Source organism: Coregonus clupeaformis, chromosome 10 (assembly GCF_020615455.1).
Source record: "Coregonus clupeaformis isolate EN_2021a chromosome 10, ASM2061545v1, whole genome shotgun sequence".
Lineage (NCBI taxonomy): Eukaryota > Metazoa > Chordata > Actinopteri > Salmoniformes > Salmonidae > Coregonus > Coregonus clupeaformis.
In genome coordinates this window covers 39,555,637-39,578,218 of record NC_059201.1, presented here as the reverse complement: position 1 = coordinate 39,578,218, position 22,582 = coordinate 39,555,637, and the positions used below count along the sequence as shown (strand labels likewise).

General features: G+C 40.4%; 1 protein-coding gene across 4 annotated transcripts in view; it reads right to left on the bottom strand.

The window, feature by feature from the left end:
• LOC121575168 (LIM domain and actin-binding protein 1-like) overlaps positions 1-12,768 on the bottom strand; it is a 31,333-nt gene extending 18,565 nt beyond the window's left edge. For 2 of the 4 annotated variants that reach the window (XM_045223020.1, XM_041888081.2), the window contains exons 1-3: positions 12,501-12,768; positions 4,034-4,192; positions 2,863-2,908 (exon numbers count right to left, since the gene is read on the bottom strand). In XM_045223020.1, the coding sequence (XP_045078955.1) occupies positions 2,863-2,908; positions 4,034-4,158 (171 nt within the window). In that variant the 5' untranslated portion in view covers positions 4,159-4,192; positions 12,501-12,768. Of the gene's footprint in view, positions 1-2,280; positions 2,831-2,862; positions 2,909-4,033; positions 4,193-9,980; positions 10,133-12,500 lie in introns of those variants that run through there. The other 2 variants (XM_045223021.1, XM_041888080.2) reach the window with 2 other exon arrangements.
• Between the last annotated feature and the right edge of the window lie 9,814 nt (positions 12,769-22,582).

Here is a 22,582-nt window from a genome sequence, read left to right as displayed (position 1 = left end):
CTCAAGAATGTCCCTGTATTTAGCACCATCCATCATTCCTTCAATTCTGACCAGTTTCCCAGTCCCTGCCGATGAAAAACATCCCCACAGCATGATGCTGCCACCACCATGCTTCACTGTGGGGATGGTGTTCTCAGGGTGATGAGAGGTGTTGGGTTTGCGCCAGACATAGCGTTTTCCTTGATGGCCAAAAAGCTCAATTTTAGTCTCATCTGACCAGAGTACCTTCTTCCATATGTTTGGGGAGTCTCCCACATGCATTTTGGCGAACACCAAACGTGTTTTCTTTTTTTTTTCTTTAAGCAATGGCTTTTTTCTGGCCACTCTTCCGTAAAGCCCAGCTCTGTGGAGTGTATGGCTTAAAGTGGTCCTATGGACAGATACTCCAATCTCTGCTGTGGAGCTTTGCAGCTCCTTCAGGGTTATCTTTGGTGTCTTTGTTGCCTCTGATTAATGCCCTCCTTGCCTGGTCCGTGAGTTTTGGTGGGCGGCCCTCTCTTGGTAGGTTTGTTGTGGTGCCATATTCTTTCAATTTTTTTAATAATGGATTTAATGGTGCTCTGTGGGATGTTCAAAGTTTGATCTGATCTGTGCTTCTCCATAACTTTGTCCCTGACCTGTTTGGAGAGCTCCTTGGTCTTCATGGTGCCGCTTGCTTGGTGGTGCCCCTTGCTTAGTGGTGTTGCAGACTCTGGGGCCTTTCAGAACAGGTGTATATATACACTGAGATCATGTGACAGATCATGTGACACTTAAATAAAGTCCACCTGTGTGCAATCTCACTAATTATGTGACTTCTGAAGGTAATTGGTTGCACCAGATCTTATTTAGGGGCTTCATAGCAAAGGGGGTGAAAACATATGCACGCATCACTTTTCCATTATTTATTTTTTTGAATTTTTTGAAACAAGTTATTTTTTTCATTCCACTTCACCAATTTGGACTATTTTGTGTATGTCCATTACATGAAATCCAAATAAAAATCAATTTAAATTACAGGTTGTAATGCAACAAAATAGGAAAAACGCCAAGGGGGATGAATAATTTTGCAAGGCACTGTATAATAATACTTTTAGCAAAAATGTTTATTTTCAATTTACAATCTGTAGAAACAATGAGAATAGAAGGGTTCAGAACTTTTGTAAAACATCACAGTACAGTTGAAAAATATATGGCAAATAGAAATCCAATATGGATGGTGTTAAGAGATAGATGGGTGGTGTTGAATGGAGTTGAAGGATGGGACTAATAACAACTAACAACTAATAACAACAAGATAACTAATGTAAAGCATACTGTGTCCATAATAAGTATATAGGTTATAGGTTGAGAGCTTTTGTGAAAGAGCACAGTTAGAAAGATATGGCATATAGAAGCAAACCGGATGGACATGGAGAGGTTGAGGGTAGAGTAAGTTCAGGAGTAAAAACAAACAAAATAGAATTATTGTAAAATGTACTGTGTCCATAAAATGTATATAGTATGTATAAGCTGGAAGTAGAGGCCTAAGTATTGTTGTTCACTAGTTTACTCCAATAAGGGAAGGGGTGGTGGGGTTGGAAAGTAATAAAGGGAAATATATTTTTTTAAAGGATATGTTATATATATATATATATATATATATATATATATATATTTATTTGCGAGAAAAAATAACATATGGGGGATTGGAAGTGATGCAGACAATTACATTGACGGAAGTTACAATCTATCTGCAATAGTAAAGCTGATCTACCCCCTAAAAAAAAACACACACAGAAAGAAGACTGCAGGAGACTCCTTACAGCTTATTTGTGGACCACCATGTAATCACTGAGTTACTCCCATGTAATCCTTCATTATGACCCTGCTGCTGGTTAACCTAACCAGGAAAAACTCAGGGACCGAGCTATATCTGAAAAAAACTCTAGTTAAAACTCCTGACCCCGATGCACATACCGCAACAGAAAGCTGAGACCTCTCTTCCTCCTTCTATGACCCAGTGCTGCCTGCCTGTTTAATTCAGCACAAACAGGAAGACTGGAGGAACAGCATGCACCACACACAATAAGACCAGTGTGTGTGTGTGTCTTGTCCTCGCTCTGAATGACCTTAAGAAAGGACCTTGTGTGTAAACAATGTTTGTCTACAACTACTTGAGCCTCTCCAGAATTCCACAATGTCACGTCACGCAGGGCAACTCCTGTGCTACAATCTAGGTCCAGATTCACTGGCAGCTAGGTACCCAATGATCAGAATACATTCCCCATTGATGAGCCATTGGAAATGATAGGTAGTTACCTTGTACTCCTGCATGACATAGGCCGATCACTTATTCCCTATTCCCTTGTCCACTTCTCCAGCACTTCCAAACAGACAAAGACAACTACCCCAACAGACAAAGACAACTACCCCAACAGACAAAGACAACTATCCCAGAGGGAATTACTTTGGGATTAGTCGGCTGAGTCAGGATTATGGGGCTGACCGCCTGCCATCACAATAAGTGGCCAGGCAGAACTAGGCATGGAATCGTTGGGTGTGTTCCTCAGACGAGATGAGGATTATAGTGAGTGTGTGGGAGGTGGAAGTTTTCGAAAGGCTGTCTAAAAGAAAGGCTGACATTTTATAATGTGAATGACAAAGTGCTTTATCCCATTTACTCACTGTCAAACATAAGTAGCCTGAGCAGAGAAGAGAGCACAAAACCACTTAGGCATACACACTTCAGTATATAGTTCACTGGTGACAGAGTCAAAGAGTCAGGGTCTTGACCAAGAAGGCATATCATTGAGCTAGTGACTGTGTGTCTGAGGTGATGATGTCACATCCTGTAATTCCATGAGTGGGTCTCCTGTTGGGGAGCTGAACAGAGATACTCACTGCTTTCTTCTTCTCGGCATTGGACTCCTCAGCAGCTCTCTGGTACCTATGGGACAGAGAGGAGCAACACTGACCTCTGCTGATCAAGAAGAGAGGTGCATGCAGTAAAGTAGACTGTAACATACACTAGTTTATACACCCTTATGTTATGCTAGGGAAATTGTGATTCCATAGCTAGGGTCAACACTGAGGACTTGTGAAGAGCAGAATCAACAACCTCTGCATAATCAAAATAGTTGCTTTGTGAGAGGTGTTTAAGTTCACAGTTAGCCATAGCTATTAAAATGTCAGCTGAAATGTATGAGTGGTATGGCAGGTCCGCCGGAGCCATGGCCCATGTAGAAGGAAACAGAAAAGTCTGAGCATTTTGGGTAAAACACTGGGGTAAAACACTGGGGTAAAACACTGGGGTAAATCCTGTAAGGAAATGCGCCACTAGGGGTTGTTTCCGGACCTAGCTATGCTTATCTCCCTATGACCCTTCATGAAGTTTCTCTCCTCTTCTCAACCCATACAATTGTATTTTCTGTCTTTTGCCAATATGATAAATGATGACTGGAACTGGATATCAAGATTGTGGTAAGGTAACAGCTACTTTACATAGCAACAGAAGAAATTGACCTGTACATGCAAGGTATATGAGGAAATAGGTCACGGTTGATAGTCAAGTGTAAGTGGTTGATATTGCCTACGATTACAGTTACGACAATGTGATGAAGAGGTGACTTTTGAACCGGAATTTTCCGCCCACAGAGCCTCTTAAAGAGTGGTAACTATTAACAGTCAGAATGATCTCTTTCCATTTCTGCTGCAAACTCTGTTGGCAGACACGAGGGAAACCCAATGACCTGCAGAACAAGATTAATACACAGCTAACATCTTTGTTACGTCCCTCTCAACCTCTCTCCCTCCCTTAAGTATGTGAATTTGGGATGGGAGCACTTGTATAAAGCCTTTAAGCCTGAAGTGTTTGGGTTGACTGACTGTACATTCTGGAGCTGAGCACCAAAAGAGATAAGTGTGATTGATACAGTAGGTACGTAGAGCTGAGAGATATGGAGGATTCCCTACAGATAGATGCGTGTTTGGTAAGATGAATTTGGAAGAGAAGTGTCTATGGTAGTACAGTCATACTAGAAGTGTCTAGTAGAGAGCTGTGTGCGTCACTCACTTGGAGAAGCGCTCTGCGATGGCGTTGGTCTTGCCTCGCGTGCTGACCAATGAGAGCTCCCTGGCGGTGACCCGTAAAGACTGTGACGCCCATGACTTTCTGCTGAACGAACTTTCGCCTTCCATCTTTGCCTCCTAGCTGCACGCTCAGGGCCAAATGCTGCAACACACAAGTTAATGATAGAATCAAAATATAAACTTTTTATTTTTGTATTTTTTTACAAAACTACATTACCCGTTTTACATTAAATATAAGTTCCAAAATTCTCCAACACCCATCTTATAGAAACAACCTAATACAGTGTATAATACACACAGCTTGGAGAGCCTGGGTTCAACAACCAACACTGACGCTGTTGAATGACAACATTGGCCAGAGCAAATATTCTACTGTGACATCATCTAGCTGTTTGTCCATGGTGTGCACAGTGCACTACCTAACTGCTCATTCATCATGAATCAGTGAAACCCCATCACAGACAATACAGGGTGAAACCTTAATTGAAGGGTAATGAAAAACATGTTAATAACAATGACAACTCATGTAAATTGAAACAAACACATTTGTATTTTTGTTTAGGGTGTAACGGCACAGGAGTTTTTCATGAAAATATTGCCCAACCCGGTAGCCTACAGCCCAGGGCCGAGTTTATTACCAATGTAGGCGTTTTGTATGCTTTCTTTAATGGGTTTATAGTCTATTTCACCCAGATCACCCAGAATAATAGCAGAGTGTTGACAGACAGGAGGGATCAATGCCATCACAGTCTCTGTACAAAGAGGTCCTGTCTGTCACTCAGCTCCCCCAATGGTGAGGTCATTTATCTGTGTGTCAATCACCTGCTCTGCTCTCTGTCTAGGAGTCAGTCCATCCCCGAGATATCACCTACAGCACATACCCTTCCCCCTGCTGGTATGAGCTCACACACACTCAAACGTTGCATGGTTACAGGAGCAAGCAGACACAAATTCTGCCATCATGACCGAGCTGGTTCAGACACTCCGCCTGTGCCACTTGACTATGGGACGGGTACACAACTGACATCAGCAGCAATGCTTTCATTGTGTGAATCAGAGCATATTATCATCATCATCATCTGTCTGAGACAGTCAGGAGGCCTGTTCTGTTCGGAGGAGATCAGCACTCCGATTGCCACTCATCTCAGCCTGAACTTCATAAGCAATAATTATAGAAGGCCAGAGTATAACGTACACCCACATGCCTAAACGCACACAGGCAGTTAGTTACTATAGTTACTGTGCCTTCCGACAGACACGTACACTAACAAAAAAACTCTCTCATAACACAGTTGATAAGCCAGTAAAATAGTCATTTGTCTTGAAGGGAGGGACTTATGAGAATCGACAAAAGTATTTATCAGGTTATACATGGGCCCACCTTTGGTACACTGCATGATGTGTATTTGTAGTCATTTGCAGATAAATTAATATCAATAGGCTGTCTTGGGCAGCCGGAAGGGTGTATGGACCATGCCCTTTCATCTGGCCATTTTCATTAAGGTGTGCTTTGCAGGTACTACATCATTACCAGACAAAGAGACTGTGAATTGAATATATCATTATCAGAGCAGCTGGTTTTGTGTTGACTCAGACATGACCAAGCACACGCATAAACATAGTATAGGGGCAATTCCATGATAATGGAATTACATTGAGACTCAGATTTTTCACTTTAAAATGTATTACAAACAAAAAACATCAATTAAAAAGTTTAAATAAACCATAGAACTCTATGCACACGTACTACTTTTAACAATTTCCACTGACAATTTTACAAAAATACATTTACAGGAAGAACTGTGCAGATACAAAGTTCGGTAACAGAATGAAATTGAGGGAGATTTTACCGTAATTCTATTACCAAACTTAGCATCTGCACAGTTTTTCCAGTAATTTTTTGTTTTACTGTTTAAATTGTTCAAAGTAGCCATTGTGAATATAATTGTATGGTTTGTTAAAATTTGAAATCAATGATTTTGTTTGGCATACATTTTAAAGTGATAAATCTGAGTGTCAGCGTAATTCCATTACTGTGGAATTGCCCATAGGCTACACAAGCAAACCAGCACTATGAGACAGAGTGACCATGACGACGACCATAACAAATGACCAATTCCAAAAGAATCTCCAACATTTCCTGTTCACAAACCATGGGATCCAGGAAAATAATAATCTAATCCACTGAAAAGGAGACATCACATTAACTTCTTATAAAGACAGTATTTAGCATGGCCACAGGGATGGTTTCAAACTTGGCCTTGCATTTAATAATAATATGCCATTTAGCAGACGCTTTTATCCAAAGCGACTTACAGTCATGCGTGCATACATTTTTTGTGTATGGGTGGTCCCGGGGATCGAACCCACTACCTTGGCGTTACAAGCGCCGTGCTCTACCAGCTGAGCTACAGAGGACCACATCTCTGTCATATTTCATGAGAAAACCTTGAGAAAATAGGGCAAAGCTTAAACCTTAGCTTACGAAGTGTATATTGGTTGAAAGCCTGTGCAACCCTGAGGTATGTGTTCAGACGAAAAGGGATAAAGTGTAATGCGTGTCTGTGTGTGTGTGTCTATGTGTGTATCAGAGGCAACGCATCATATTCATGTGCATCAGCACAGCAGGCCAGCTCAGGAAGACAAAGACAGGCAGGGGACATTCCAGTGTAATTCCTCAGAAATCGTCCTCAGCCTTTCCTCCAAGCTAAGCAGAGGAAAAACTACCTCACAGTAGAAACCAAGATGCAGGGATTGAAGAACAAACTGGATGAGCAGGAAATAAATCAGCCACTTTCTTTATATGGGGTGCTTTTCTATTCAACGTCCATTGTACTCTAAGAGTGGCTCTACAGCTAAGCCATCTCCTGCAGTTGCGCCTTTGAGCAAGTTGCTTAACCCCTATAACTTCTCCAGGGGCGCTGCACTGTGGCTGCCCTCTGCCCCAACCAGTGCATGTTTGTATGTCCTTTTGAGGTTTTGGGATAAAACAGAAGACAAATTGCCATTGGACATTTGTGCACATTGGACAATAAAGTAATAATCTTCTTCTAAGCTAACTTTAGCAGCGGCAGTAGAGGTAGCAGCATAGCTGTAGCAGCAGCAGTAGAGGTAGCAGCATAGCTGTAGCAGCAGCAGTAGAGGTAGCAGCATAGCTGTAGCAGCAGCAGTAGAGGTAGCAGCATAGCTGTAGCAGCAGCAGTAGAGGTAGCAGCATAGCTGTAGCAGCAGCAGTAGTAAGTGGTTGTGATATGTAGAGGAACAGGTAGCCTAACCAAACAGAGACAAGGCTTCCTTTTCATTTGGCATTCGACTTCATGGAAGCAAACTGCAACAGAACAAGTTTAGTTGATCTGGCCCAAACAGCAGTCTAATCTACCCTCTCACCATATCTGAATAGCACTTGTATGTTGTGATGGGGGATATTCTTTTTGATGATGTATTGTATTGACAATATCGCAATTTTATTTTTGGTGCTAGTTCGCTGTGCCTGCACCAAATCTCCAGTATTTTTCCTTCATAGCATCTTCTTTTTTAATAGGGAGCCAATTTGTTTTCAGCACTTATTTCCATGACTGATCAAATCTTGTTTTCTCATGGCTCTCTTGTCCCTCTGCAGCAGACATATGGTGAGCAATATGTTTGGAACATGGAATCGCAATACATAAGTATCGTGATAATATCATATTGTGAGTTCCCTGGCAATTCCCAGCCCTACCTGTATGGTGAGCAACTTTATTGATATGAAATCTTTACTTCAACATACTTGATTGTGACTGTAAACTGGACATGGTATGGGGGACAGGATGTTCGGAAGAACTTTTGAACCCATAAGTGACATTGACAGATCCTGTGGACGTGCCTTTCCTGAGGCAATCATTATCGTGTTTCAGTCAACGAGGCCTCTGTGTCAAGTTCACTAAAGCACAAAGCGGAATGGCCTTTGAACCTTCACTTTCATCTCATTGCAACGGCGTATCCACAACAAACACAGATATGGAAAACAACAAAGGATCAGTCTGTATTGCGCAATATAGACATGTTATCATCATCAGTGCCTTGAGTGACATGGAGGTACAATCAGTCCTGAACAGCTCAATGTAGGAAGGGATTTATAATTTGCTATCCCCCACCTCCCCCCAAAAAAGACATGCAGATAAATAAATACAAAACTGAAAATACCTTTGCAGCTAAGTAAATGCCAGGGACGTCAATAACAGACATATTGAAATAACACAATGTCAGGATCACATTGACTGCACCAAATGACAGATCTAGGGTAGGAGGATATAATCCCTTTTTAATCTAAAAAGGGATTAAATTAGATTTTTTTCCTACAGATCTACACAACCTACTCCACATTTTCAAAGTGAAAGAAAGTTATAGAACATTTACCAAATTAAGATTTAAAAAAATATTTATATAATCATAATTCGATAAGTCTCCACCCCTGAGTTAATAAAGGTTGAAGAGCCTTTGGCAGCCATTACAGCTATGAATCATTTTCACCAACTTTACACAACTCCTAGGGCAACATATATCCATCGTTTTTGTTCAAATTGCTCAGGCTCAGTACATGTGGTTGGGAATCATTGATGGACAGCGAGATTTAAACCTTTTTTCTGATTTCTTTAAACAGATTTAAGTCAGGACTGAGACTAGGCCACTCAGGAACACTCAACAGCTCTTGGAAAGCCCTTCTGGTGTGTCTTTTGCAAAACAATGTGTGTAATTGTCCCACATAAAAATAAAACCCTATCCCAGGGTTAGGTTTTCAGAAGACTGGGGTGGGTTTTCCTCTAACTTTTTACCTGGGCTTTGCTCCTTTCATATTTATTTTGATCTTAAACTCCTCAGTCCCTGCCGGTGACAAGCATACCCATAACATGATGCTGCCACCACAATACTTGAAAATACAAAAGGGATCAACAACATTACATTCACTCCCATAGTACTGGCCTGTATGACAAAGTGAAAACAAAGAACCCAGTGTAAATAATTCCACTCCAAATCATACATTCTGTTTGCAACAAGGCTGTTAAGTAATACTGCAAGACAACACGGCAAATAAATACACATTTTGGACTAAATTAAAAACTACAGGGTTGGGTCAAATCCAACACAACACAGAGTAAAACCCTCTCTATTTTCAAGTATTGTGTTGACAGCATCATGTTATGGGTTTACTTGTCAAAAATCTAATTGAATCCCTTTTTAGATGTAATTTGAAGGCAGCAAAATGGGAAAAAAGTTCAGGTGGTGTTGACTTTCTATCGGCACTGTAGCCTAATCTAAACTGTGCTCTTTACGTCATACCATTACCAACCATATGAGACTGGTAACACTTGTGACAATAAACTTGTTTTGCTTGTTACTCTAGTGCAAACGGATTTGCAGATAATGACACTATGTAATTAAACTGAAGCAAGGCTAAACAAGTACCATGCGGTGTAAAAGCTAGTTAATGTCTGCCACTAAAACAGACTTTGAAAAAATAAAATAAAAATCAATAGACATTCTGCCTGGCTCTGAACAAAGAATCATTAAACACAAAATCATTCAAGCTAGACTAGCAGATTGAGTCAGAAACTGAAACACAGGTCTCTCCTTCATAGCGGACTTGGCACCCCTCAGCTCAAGGGACTGATCAGGTGTCACAAACCACCGTCCTTGGTTTAACCCAGTGTGTTCAGACAATAGGTAGGGAAAAGTCACATCCATGACATGGATACTGTTGGACTAGCCTTACTACAGTAACACTGGGAGTTATGGTCAATACTCTCAGTGAGAACAGAGATAATGATTTTTGAAATGCTATACACACCGACACACACACAGTTACAAAAACAATGGCACAAGGGGAGTGCTAACTTAATTTCTCCCCAAAGAGTTCAAGTTAACTGTGACACACCTGCGGACATTAAACGTACCTTTTTGAATATATTATTTTTCTGGTTTCTTCTCGATTTAAAGTTATTGTCTTATCTATATTATTTTATAGCACTCCAGTTTCGGTCCAGCTTTTACTTTAGGCAATTCCGGTGTGTCACACTCCACTGGTGAAACCTTGCGAAATCTGACACTGTGCGTATGTGCATGACTCTAGTGTGTAAGAGTGTAAGGGGCGGAGTGAGGAGAAAGGTGTCATGAGAGTAGACATATGATTTCCTGCACCAATGACCTTAGGGATTGCATTCCACCTGCCAGGTACACACCATCGTAGTGCTAGCTGTGCCACTAGAGATCCTGGTTCGAATCCAGGCTCTGTCATAGCCGGCCGCGACCAGGAGACCCATGGGGCGGTGCACAATTGGCCCAGCGTCGTCCAGGGTAGGGGAGGGAATGGCCGGCAGGGATGTAGCTCAGTTGGTAGAGCATGGCGTTTGCAACGCCAGGGTTGTGGGTTCGATTCCCACTGGGGGCCAGTATGAAAAAATACATTCAAATAATAATAATAATGTATGCACTCACTAACTGTAAGTCGCTCTGGATAAGAGCGTCTGCTAAATGACGTAAATGTAAATGTGTGTGTGTGTGTGTGTGTCTACAGCAGAATTTCTAGGAAATAGCCTTTACAACTCCCTGCTCTACAGTTAACTGTTTAACAACCTGGTGAAAAACTCAAAACGTATCTAAATTGTGTGATTCTATGGCACAACTTGATCCCCTTCATGACAAAGGACAGAAGGATAGCTGGAAGAGAGAGGAGAAGAGGAGGGACAGAGGGGAGAGGAGACAAGAAACTAACAGAGCGAGAAGCTCAGGTTTCTCTGCCCTGTTTGAAAGGGGACCTGGTGACACAGATGTCCCCAGGGGCCTGCGTGGTGCTGCGGCAGGGTGAGAAAACCCTGGCTCTCAATACACTCCACACATTGCAGCCTAACGGGCCCTGTCTAACCAGTACCGATCCTTGCCTCACACCTGGAGGCGTGCACGCACAGGCAGTCACGCACACACAGCTTTGTCTGCACCAAGACTTCAAAAACCCTAAAATAGTACACGTTTCACTAGAGCAGTTTACCTATATCAATTACTGTAGCAATTCATTGGTGTGGCACAGAAATTGACAACTGAATCAAAACGTTGTCAATTTCTGTCTGTGTCTCATTAATAAATCAACATTAGGAGCATGTCAGAATTGAGAACATTACTCATTTCTGTCATACGTTTTCTTTCCACCCAGCATCTGAACCAGTGAGATCTGTGTAGCATATTTTCTATTTAAAAAAAATAGTCCCCTAGTTGGTCAATGGTGATCTGTCAACATTGTGAAAATGGCTGACTTGACCCAAATTATCTGATATGATGGGTAGCATCATCAATGCATTACACGGAGTCATCTTCACTGGGACATCACCACCTGCCTCCTCTGTAGGCTACCCTTTTCTATTCGCAGAGAGAGGAGAATGAAAAGGCGACATGGTTGGCAGAGTTTTCTAAGTCTCAGCTGTGCCACTTCCAAGAAGACCGAGAACTGCATAAATAGCGCCATTAAATAAGCATAGAGCTGCATTCAAATGGCCTGTTCAAATGGCCACACGGTGCGGTTAAGGTACAAAGATGGACAGTCGGCATTGTGTGCTGACTGCTGGCACTGAGGTGAATACCAAAGTAGACTACTCATTTATCCAGGGACAGCCACTGAATACCCTGCTCGTAATACTCAGCAGGGGTTTGAATAGAATATAGCCTGGCTATCAGGCCAACAACGGGTAACCTACTTCGAGAAGCCTGAGTCACCAAAATGGCTGTGAAGGTATCAGCTGAGTTTTAAAGTAATAGTTCACTCCAAAATCCACATTTGTTCATATGTTTTCAAAACTCAAAAGTGGTCTAATGTCAAGAGGAGTCCATGTCTCGCATGCCATCTGTTGTGCAGATCTAACTATATTCCTCAACCCCATAGGAAAGAACGCCTAAGCGCCATCTAAAATGATTAAATTAGATGGTGTCTATCTTTCCCCTTCATTTGGGTTTGTGATAGCTGGATCTACACAACAGATGGGGTGTGGGTAGTACACTTATTTTGACAATGCACCCCTTTTGAGTTTTGAAAACATTTACAAACTTTGGAATCATTTTGTAACATCTGGTCATATAGGCTTACTTACAAAAAGTGTCATGAGCAGGAAGAAGTCTTCCTTAGTAGAAGGATTATTATCACAATAAACAAGTAGCCTATAAGCCTACTGTATTATCAAAGTTAATGCATTGTGTCTCCCTCCAGTCCTCTGTACTCTGAAATGGGTTGTCAAATTGGCAACATTAATCAGCAAGTATTTGACTTAGCCTTGGCTACAGCAAATTCACCATGTGCACACGCACACCTCAGCCTAAACTAGCATACCAAAACGCACACATTAAGGCTAGAAATTAACATAGCATTATAATAACTGGATATATCAACACAAGTTTATAACAGAACTCCTGTAACTTTGCTTTGGCCTTACGTTTCTGATGTTGCCTACCGAAGTTCCCCCGACAGTCCCACAGGTGCACAATAGAAAGAGAGACGTTGTTTTGATTCGATTCGTCTGCTAGTGTCTGAGATTTTAATTACATTGTTAAACGAACATATTTAACTTGACTTGTTTTAATCTCTTGCTGCTAAACCAGATACGTTTTATATAGCTAATGTAAATGGCTTTGGTTAATCACCCTCACAGCAATTAGTTTTTGGTCTTCGTGCGCTCCTCAAAGTATGTGTATCCCACGGGGCGGGACAAATCTGTCACCAAGTCAAGAGTTCTTTTCCATCTCTTAAAGTTGCAGTTCGCAGGGAATAACCATTAAATAATGTTATTCTTCTTCCAAAAAATGTTTTCGCTCAACATCACAGACAAACACTGAGTGTACAAAACATTAAGGACACCTTCGTGACCTTCCCTTCCTATTAGAGTTTTGTACACTCAGTATATGTCTACACTACAGATGTAGAAAATATTTTTCCATCTGCATCCCACAGGCCTTGCAATGAGGGTGTTATTTTACGCTGGCCCTTGTTGAACCGGGCAATGGCCGTCATGTCATCGAGCGAAAGCCGGGAGGCAAGAACGCCCTTCTCAAATCGAACAGTAATCTCAAATCAAATCAGATTTCATTTGTCACATGCTTCGTAAACAACAGGTGTAGACAAACAGCGACAGGCCCTTCCCAACAATGCAGAGAGAAAGAAAATTCAGAAATAATATAAAAGTAATAATAAATGCACAATGAGTAACGATAACTTGGCTATGTACACGGGGAACCAGTACCAAGTCGATGTGCAGGGGTACGAGGTAATTGAGGTCGATATGTACATATAACTAGCAATAAAGTGACTAGGCAACAGGATAGATAATAAACAGTAGCAGCAGCATATGTGATGAGTCAAAAAAGGTTAGTGAAAAAGGGTCAATGCAGATAGTCCGGGTAGCTATTTGGTTAACTATTTAACTATTTAGCAGTCTTATGGCTTAGGAGTAGAAGCTGTTCAGGGTCCTGTTGGTTGCAGACTTGGTGCATCGATACCGCTTTCCGTGCGTTAGCAGAGAAGTCTATGACTTGGGTGGCTGGAGTCTTTGACAATTTATAGGGCCTTCCTCTGACACCTCCTGGTATAGGTCCTGGATGGCGGGGAGCTCGGCCCCAGCGATATACTGGGCTGTCCACACTACCCTCTATAGTGCCTTGCGGTCGGATGCCAAGCAGTTGCCATACCAAGCGGTGATGCAGCCAGTCAAGATGTTCTCAATGGTGCAGCTGTAGAATATTTTGAGGATCTGAGGGCCCATGATGAATCTTTCCAGCTTCACAACTGTGTTGGTGTGTGTGGACCATGATAGATCCTTAGTGATGTGGACACCCGCTCCACTACAGCCTTGTCGATGTGAATGGGGGCGTGCTCAGACCTCCGTTTCCTGTAGTCCACGATCAGCTCCTTTGTCTTGCTGACGTTGAGGGAGAAGTTGTTGTCCTGGCACAACACTGCCAGGTCTATGACCTCCTCTCTATAGGCTCTCATCGTCGTCGGTGATCAGGCCTACCACTGTCGTGTCATCAGCAAACTTTATGATGGTGTTGGAGTCGTGAGCGGCCACACAGTCGTGGGTGAACAGGGAGTACAGGAGGGGACTAAGCACGCACCCCTGAGGAGCCCCCGTGTTGAGGGTCAGCGTGGTGGATGTGTTGTTGCCTACCTTCACCACCTGGGGGAAGCCCACCAGGAAGTCCAGGATCCAGTTGCAGAGGGAGGTGTTCAGTCCCAGGGTCTTTAGCTTAGTGATGAGCTTGGAGGGCACTGTGGTGTTGAACGCTGAGCTGTATCTCAATTAACAGCATTCTCACATAGGTGTTCCATCGAACCACTTCCATATTGGGCGCGTCACTGGCACTTCCTGTTTGAGTTTTTGCTTGTAAGCAGGAATCAGGAGGATAGAGTTATGGTCAGATTTGCCAAATGGAGGCCAAGGGAGATCATTGTATGCGTTTCTGTGTGTGGACACAGGTGACATGCAGGTAGAAATTAGGTAAAACGGATTTCAGTTTCCCTGCATTAAAATCACTAGCCCTATACAGCTCTTTGAGTGTGGTCTTAGTGCCAGCATCGGTTTGTGGTGGTAAATAGACAGCTATGAAAAATATAGATGAAAACTCTCTTGATGTAAAAAAATATATAGATGGAAATCTGAGCCACTCTGTTATGTTGTCAACAAGCCAGAATGGTGCATCGTCCAGAAACATACATCTCTTTTCCATAAACTAAATGTTTGAATTTTCAAACTAGTTTTCGTTGGGAAGGCAGATAAAGCATTTTTTAGCAAAAGCAATCACTTTTTCATGGGAAAACACAGAATCCTACTAATTACTACACATGCTTAATTACGTCACTTTTGTTTTGAGGCGATTTCACCGTCGGACTGAGAGGGTAATCTGGCTCACGCCTCGGAGGCAGCCTGCTTCCAAATCGAATGCAATCAACTTTCAGCCAGTGCAAAACACACCTACACAGGCGCCCGGGCGAGATTAATCGAACCCCCTCAATCACAAGCTATCAGGTGAAAAGGATAATGGAAAGGTTCTTAGTACCACCTAGTGGTTAGAACTCAAAGGGATAGTTCACCCCAAATGACAAAATGACACATAGATTTCCTTACCCTTTAAGCAGTCTATGGACAAGGTATGGCAGCAATTCATGCTTTGGTTCAGTTTCCCTGGCACTGTTTCCACATGCTAACGTTTTAGCATTTGTGGCACAAATCCCATTCAAGTCATGGGACTGATATTAGCATTTTTTGCGTGTCATGTCCAAAACATCCAAAAGTATCTCAAATGTATTGTAAAGCTCAACAAGGTCACTTATAGATGATTTGAACATGATGCGTGAAAAATGATAATATCATTCCCATGACTTGAATGGGATTTGTGCCACATTTGCTAAAACTTTAGCATTTGGAAACAGTACCAGGGGAACTAAACCAAAGCATGAATTGCTGTCATACCTTGCCCATAGACTGCTTACATGTAAGGAAACCAATATGTCATTTGTCATTTGGGTGAACTATCCCTTTAATAAAGACAATAAGGCTTGGCAGTTATAAAGCTTGACAGATATATTTATTTCTGCAGTTTTCAGACAAACAAAGAATTAAACAAACATGCTTCCAAAGAGTAAAATGAACAATACATTATAAGATTAGAATAAAAAAAATAAAAACTTGAAAGACAAACCAAATCTGTATCCCATCTTTGATGATGCAGTAGGCTATGTCAGTAGGCTATAGTGAAACAATGACTACAATTCATATAGGCCTATAATTTCAACTCTAACCCTTGCAAAAACAAAGTGTCATATAGACAAATACACGGTTTTAGTAAAAACTAATGCTTAAGCTACTGTGGGAGTAGGCTATCCCTATTAGGCCAATGTAGTATAACAATGACTACTTTTAAAATAGGCCTATACTTTGAACAATATAACAGCTGCAATACAATATGTCATAGACATAGATAAATACCCACATTCAGTAAAACATCTGATGCTTAAGCTACAAGAATATGTAGCAATATATTTTTTCAAAAAAATATGTAACCTACCTCTCGCCTACCTAGTTTTAATTTAAAACATTTAATACTGTTAAGTATTTTCATTCTAATACTTTACAACTTAATTCACATTTCTGAGTGCTTCAGCTCACTACAGTAAAGTTGAGTTACAGATTCTCTGAGAGGCTACTTGTGAATTGCACTCAACACTATTTTCCACACCATTCCTTAATTGTACTAGACAGAATAACTGAAGAATGGAAGGGGAATGCATCAATACCCTATTTTCCATACCAAATATCTTAAAAGTGGTCAAGCACTTGTTCGGAAGGCATATGCCATTGCAAGGCATAACAAAAAAAAACAGTTTATATCAATTACATAAAAAAGGTCATACTCCCGCTTGTCTTAGGAAGCAGGACTAAAATACTTTCACACACCCATACACGCTTGATAAACACAGATTGGAGAAAAACATGTATGTAAAACTAATGTAAAACAGTATAACATTTCCACATGCAATTGGCCCTTGATGTCTTAAGATAATAGAATAGGAAGTAAATCATGTGGACATCTCTACACTGCCAGGTAGAAAATCTAAAATAAAAGGTGATATGCTGGTGGTGTGTTTACCGTGCTTCTTGTATGAGGGTGTTTTATGAGGAGTTCTATCATTTTGCTTTTGTAAAATAAAAAAAGACCTAAAGGTGTGAAGCACCAAAGTACAGGCTGGAAGAGAGAGACCTCAGGTTACAAAAGTATCCTCTGTATTTCTCATTCGGATTATCTTTGTTATCCCAAGGGTGTTTGCTCGGAATCCTGGCTCCAACTTCCAGCCTCATTCATGTGACATCACACACTCTGTGGCAGCTTTTGATGTGCTCCTGAGAGAGGAAACATGCAGTATTGCATTTAAGGAATTTATTTTGAGTGAGATAATGTGCCAACTAAAACAACACAATTGTGGCATTCTGTGCACTGATTCAACTTCAATGTATAGATTGTTGCCTGTTGAGGTCCGGACAGGGGGGTGCCTCACCTGAACACCTATGAATGCTGCAGTACTTGCCTGATAAGATAAAATAGTCCAACTAAATACATTATACTTTAAATGTGGTTGAATGAGCTCTTTACCTTTTTTGTAAATCTTTTGGCGCAAGCAAATCAAGGCCATGGACAGGATTGAGATAATGAAAACAAGGACCACAAGGGGCAAGATGACACTACAGAAAGACAGGCAGACAGAAAGACAGCGAGTTAGCTAAGTATTTTTGGAATCGCTTTATTTTAAGGCAAATACACAGCACCAGTCTTAAGTTTGGACACACCTACTCATTCCAGGGGTTTTCTTTATTTTTTAAAACTATTTTATACATTGTAGAATAATAGTGAAGACATCAAAACTATGAAATAACACATATGGAATCATGTAGTAACCAAGAAAGTGTTAAACAAATCAAAATATATTTTATATTTGAGATTCTTCAAATAGCCACCCTTTGCCTTAATGACAGCATTGCACACTCTTGGCATTCTCTCAACCAGCTTCACCTGGAATGCTTTTCCAACAGTCTTGAAGGAGTTCCCACATATGCTGAAGTGTGGCGGTCCTCATGAGAGCCAGTTTCATCATAGCGCTTGATGGTTTTTGTGACTGCACTTGAAGAAACTTTCAAAGTTCTTGAAATGTTCCATATTGACTGACCTTCATGTCTTAAAGTAATGATGGACTGTCATTTCTCTTTGCTTATTTGAGCTGTTCTTGCCATAATATGGACTTGGTCTTTTACCAAATAGGGCTATCTTCTGTATACCTCCCCTAACTTGTCACAACACAACTGATTGGCTCAAATGCATTAAGAAGGAAATAAATTCCATAAGTTCACTTTTAACAAGGCACACCTGTTAATTGAAATGCTCCTTTGAAGAATCTCAAATATAAAATATATTTTTAATTGTTTAACACTTTTTTGGTTACTACAGGATTCCATATGTGTTATTTCATAGTTTTGATGTCTTCACTATTATTCTACAATGTAGAAAATAGTTTAAAAAAAAATAAAGAACAACCCTGGAATGAGTAGGTGTGTCCAAACCTTTGACTGGTACTGTATATAATCACAAATTTTTAGTTTATAAGTGTGTATATAAGTAGCTAATAAGGCCTTTATAATGTCTTATTAGCCATATATTAGGACTTAATCCAGTGATTTGTTATTCAAACATTATAACTAAGTTATGTATTACTGGACCATCCTTAATAACCGTATTGTTAGCCATAATAAAAATGTATTAATAGTTAATAAAGAGCAAGTTACATAAGAAACATACTCTTAGTAAGCTGTCTCAGTGTGGGACTAATAAGGGCGTAGTACCTTAAAATGTGTTCCCTATTCTAAAGTGTGACCACATTTTTACTTGCAATTAGTTTTCTCCAGAAATGACCTCATTGGAAAGAAAGGGGCACACCTCCCCACATATATGCAATACAGCCACATTTCAAATCACAATTTAATGTAAACAATTAGCAACTAATTGATAAGAGGCATGCAGTCTTACATTACTATAGATCTCATGCACTCAACAGACACCAATGAAGGCTGAGTTGAACCTGAAGAAAAAAAAGACATAGTGTGGATGAAAACATGACCAATAAACATACAATGGGGCAGCTTTCAGATATCACGTGAAGTCTCTCAGTAGTACATGTGGGCAATGAATGCAATTTGTGGGAACCCAAACCAAATGTTGCATAATACAGAAGGAGTCAGGACTCGGGACAAGAATGGAATATGTACTGTACAATCTCAGATTACACATGTTGACAACCGGTCTTGTTTACTCAGTGACCATGGCAATTTTAGGCAAGTGAAAACAAACAATAGAACTGCACAGTCTGGTACAATATTAAACTGTAAATTACATGTCCATGTCCTTGTGGCTGTAGACAGGAAAGACATTTACAACAGCATAATTACCCAATGCATAATTACCCAATGATTCAACTGGCACATGTTTCTGGCAATCACCCGTTGAGGCCATGTCGTATCCATCCTCGCAGCTACACACTGTGTCTGAGAAGGTTGAGCAGGAACTAAAAATAATCTTGCCTTCACCTGCCATGGGTCAAACCGACATATAGATACACTTAACAGATTGACCAATCTGCAAGCACATAAGAAAGTGAGCTACAAGCATGAATCAGCTCCTAAGTCTGGGTTGTAGCAAACAAAAAGTAATAATAATAATAATATTAATAATAATAATATGCCATTTAGCAGACGCTTTTATCCAAAGGGACTTACAGTCATGTGTGCATACATTTTTACGTATGGGTGGTCCCGGGGATCGAACCCACTACCCTGGCGTTACAAGCGCTATGCTCTACCAATTGAGCTACAGAGGACCAAAAAGTGAATGGAATAAAGAATAGTCAAGTAATCTGTATTACCCAGCTCTTCATTACTGTGTCAGATATATAAGTACATTTTAGTTTTTTTTTCAAGTCACATCTGTTGGGCATGCCAGTAAGAATACCAGTGAATTTTCTCCATCAATTTATAAATTTGGCAAAATAATAATCTTATTACAATATTTCACAGATTTTTTTTTTTTTTTACCTAAACAGTCACTGCAAGGACTACAGCTACGTCCTTTCCACACCACATCCAGCTGGCTGCAGTTTCTGACGGCAAATCGTCCTAAATGAGAGGACATATCATGAATAACCATAAACACGGAGAGGGACTGTGAAGAACAAAATAGATTGAGATGATGATTGAAACATAAAACCATAATTTGTAGGAAAATAAAGCTTAGCACTTAGCACTGATTATTTTTTGCAAAGAAATATGCAATTTAATCATTTAATTAGCACAATAACTCAATTTGTTTAACTATGAAAAGTTAGATTAAATGTACCTAGAGGACAGGATGGACAGTGCTGTCCAATGCATAGCTGTACATATGCGATGGCCAGCAGAGAGAGCAAGATAATCTAGAAGGGGGAAGACAGGGTTAACACAGTGGCTTCAGCTGGTAGAGCACGGCGCTTGTAACGCCAAGGTAGTGGGTTCGATCCCCGGGACCACCCGTACACAAAAAAAATGTATGCACGCATGACTGTCGCTTTGGATAAAAGCGTCTGCTAAATGGCATATTATATTATATTATTATATTATTAACAGGCAGCAGATGAGGTGTGTGCCTGGCTACAGGTAGCTATTTTACTGTTCACTACCAGCAACATGCAGCATTCTAAAATATAGAGGGGCATCTCTAGGCAATTAACATCTTTGGGACTAAGACCTAGGCATAGGGCTCACAATCGGCTGATAACCTACTGCAACTACTGCATGTGCACTATTAACCTTATAGTATAAAACTGGTAATACTAATCCAGCCTACTGTTCTACTCATTCCTACACTATAGTTTATAGACCTGTAATTACATGCTTTTTGATTTGTCAATGAATTGAATGTAACAAAACATGGGAGGAACAAATTCAATACAACAATTATTAAAATAAACTGAAGGATAGGGCTGGGGAAATGTAACTGAACTTCATTTCATAGACAGAGCTATAGATGTAAGGTTGACATATTTTTTAAACTATAGCCTACATTGTTACACAGTCTTGACAACAAAAACATAAACAATATGACCAAATACAGCACTAGATCTTGGGTTATGATAGGATAAGACACTTAACTGTATACTAAGCCAATAAGGCAAAAATGAGCAAGAATCTATGTATGACCATTAAACAGCAGGACTGTGGCTTTATTTTGGTTTGTTATGAGCAGCAGAATGCAGGCTATAATATGGTTTGGTTTGTTCTGAGCAGCATATAGGCTATAATCAATTCGATAGTCAATTATGTAGGTTTTCGATGCACTTACATTTCTGAAGTCTGGCATTATTCCGTTTTCATTAAAGGCGATCCAAACTATTTGCATCTGAAATGGTCAGGGGTGCAATGTTGCAGACAACCTGTAATGTCCAAATAACTTTATCTCTGTCTGTAGCCAAAGCTAAGAAGTCCGATATGCTCAGTCTTGAAGCACAGAAGTTATAGGAGCTCAGACTTGCTGAAATAGCTCCACCCACCCAGCTTGTACCTCATTGGACAATTTGAGGGAGAAACTAAACAAATGGTTTTGTTCACGAACATAACATGTGCGTGTATTTATAATTGCATTGCACTATGCTTATTGTTACACTATTGCTTATTATTACTACACAGTGCAACAATAAATAAAGTGCGATTCAATTATGCTTGTAGAAAGTAACCTAATTGTTCTTAGTCGAGACTTCTTGCAAGGCTGAATACATAAACATAAAATTCTAACCATCTTTTATTTCTTATGAATACTTTTTCACAACTTATACTTGTTGACACATTAGGCTCTACCTGTTTTAGGACAGTTTGGAATGTTTGGAATTCATTTTTTGAACTTCAACTATTGCAATACTACTAATTCTGCCCAAGAAAAAATATCTCACAGTTTGAAACAATAAAATAGTTTTGTTTCACAGTTTGGAGAGAGCCATGTAAACAAACTGTATTGAACTGCAGATCTACACAACATCGGGGGGAAATTGTTGTGGCCATGGCAACCACAGCCCTTATAATCAGGGTGACCTATGACCACCTGGTTACACCCTATGGTTACACCCAGAACCATACGCATACGCCTACGGCTACGCCTACGCTTACGGCTACGCCTACTACTGGAATGTATCAAGTAAGACATTGGACACGTTCTTTCAAAGTGTGTTGCATTATGGGTATAAAATTGTCTGACATGCTTGACTACATGTTGACTGCATGACTTTTACAACAACCATGTCTTCGAAGATCATGAACTTTCAACTGCAGACGACTGGAAATGTCTGCAGTTGCTCCTCATCAAATGCAACTTGAAGTCGGAACCAAAGCATTGTGGGAGAAAACCTTTCTTCTGTTTTTTTTTTAATGGTTGATGTTGCCACCTATCTTTGGTTATTATCATTGCATGTTTACTGTTTTAGGTGGATGACTATTTGGAGCTTATTAAATACATCTTCATCCTTACGATGTAATCACATAGGCCTGCCTACATGTGAACCCAATATTTAACATAAATAAAAGAAATATACTACTTGAGACAATATAGCTAATGTATTTATCTATGTTACTGTAATGTTGTGTCCCATGTTATAGCCTACAATTTGTCTTGTCTGTAATATTGTTGTCACCAAACACGTTCAAATTTGTTGGTTGTCTATTAAGTGTGAATAAAATTGAATACATATTGTAGGCTACACAGGGGTTATTTTAGGGGAGTTATAGTAGGTTACTGAGAAATGCATGAGGAGGCGAGCAACACACTACTGAAGCTGTACTCGGGAGAGTTAATGAGATCAATTGGGCGATATCACACAGACTGTGTCATTAAGGGGGTTAAGCACAAACTAGTCTTTGAAGTTGTTGAGACGGACCAAAATCCACTACTCTCTGTTTCT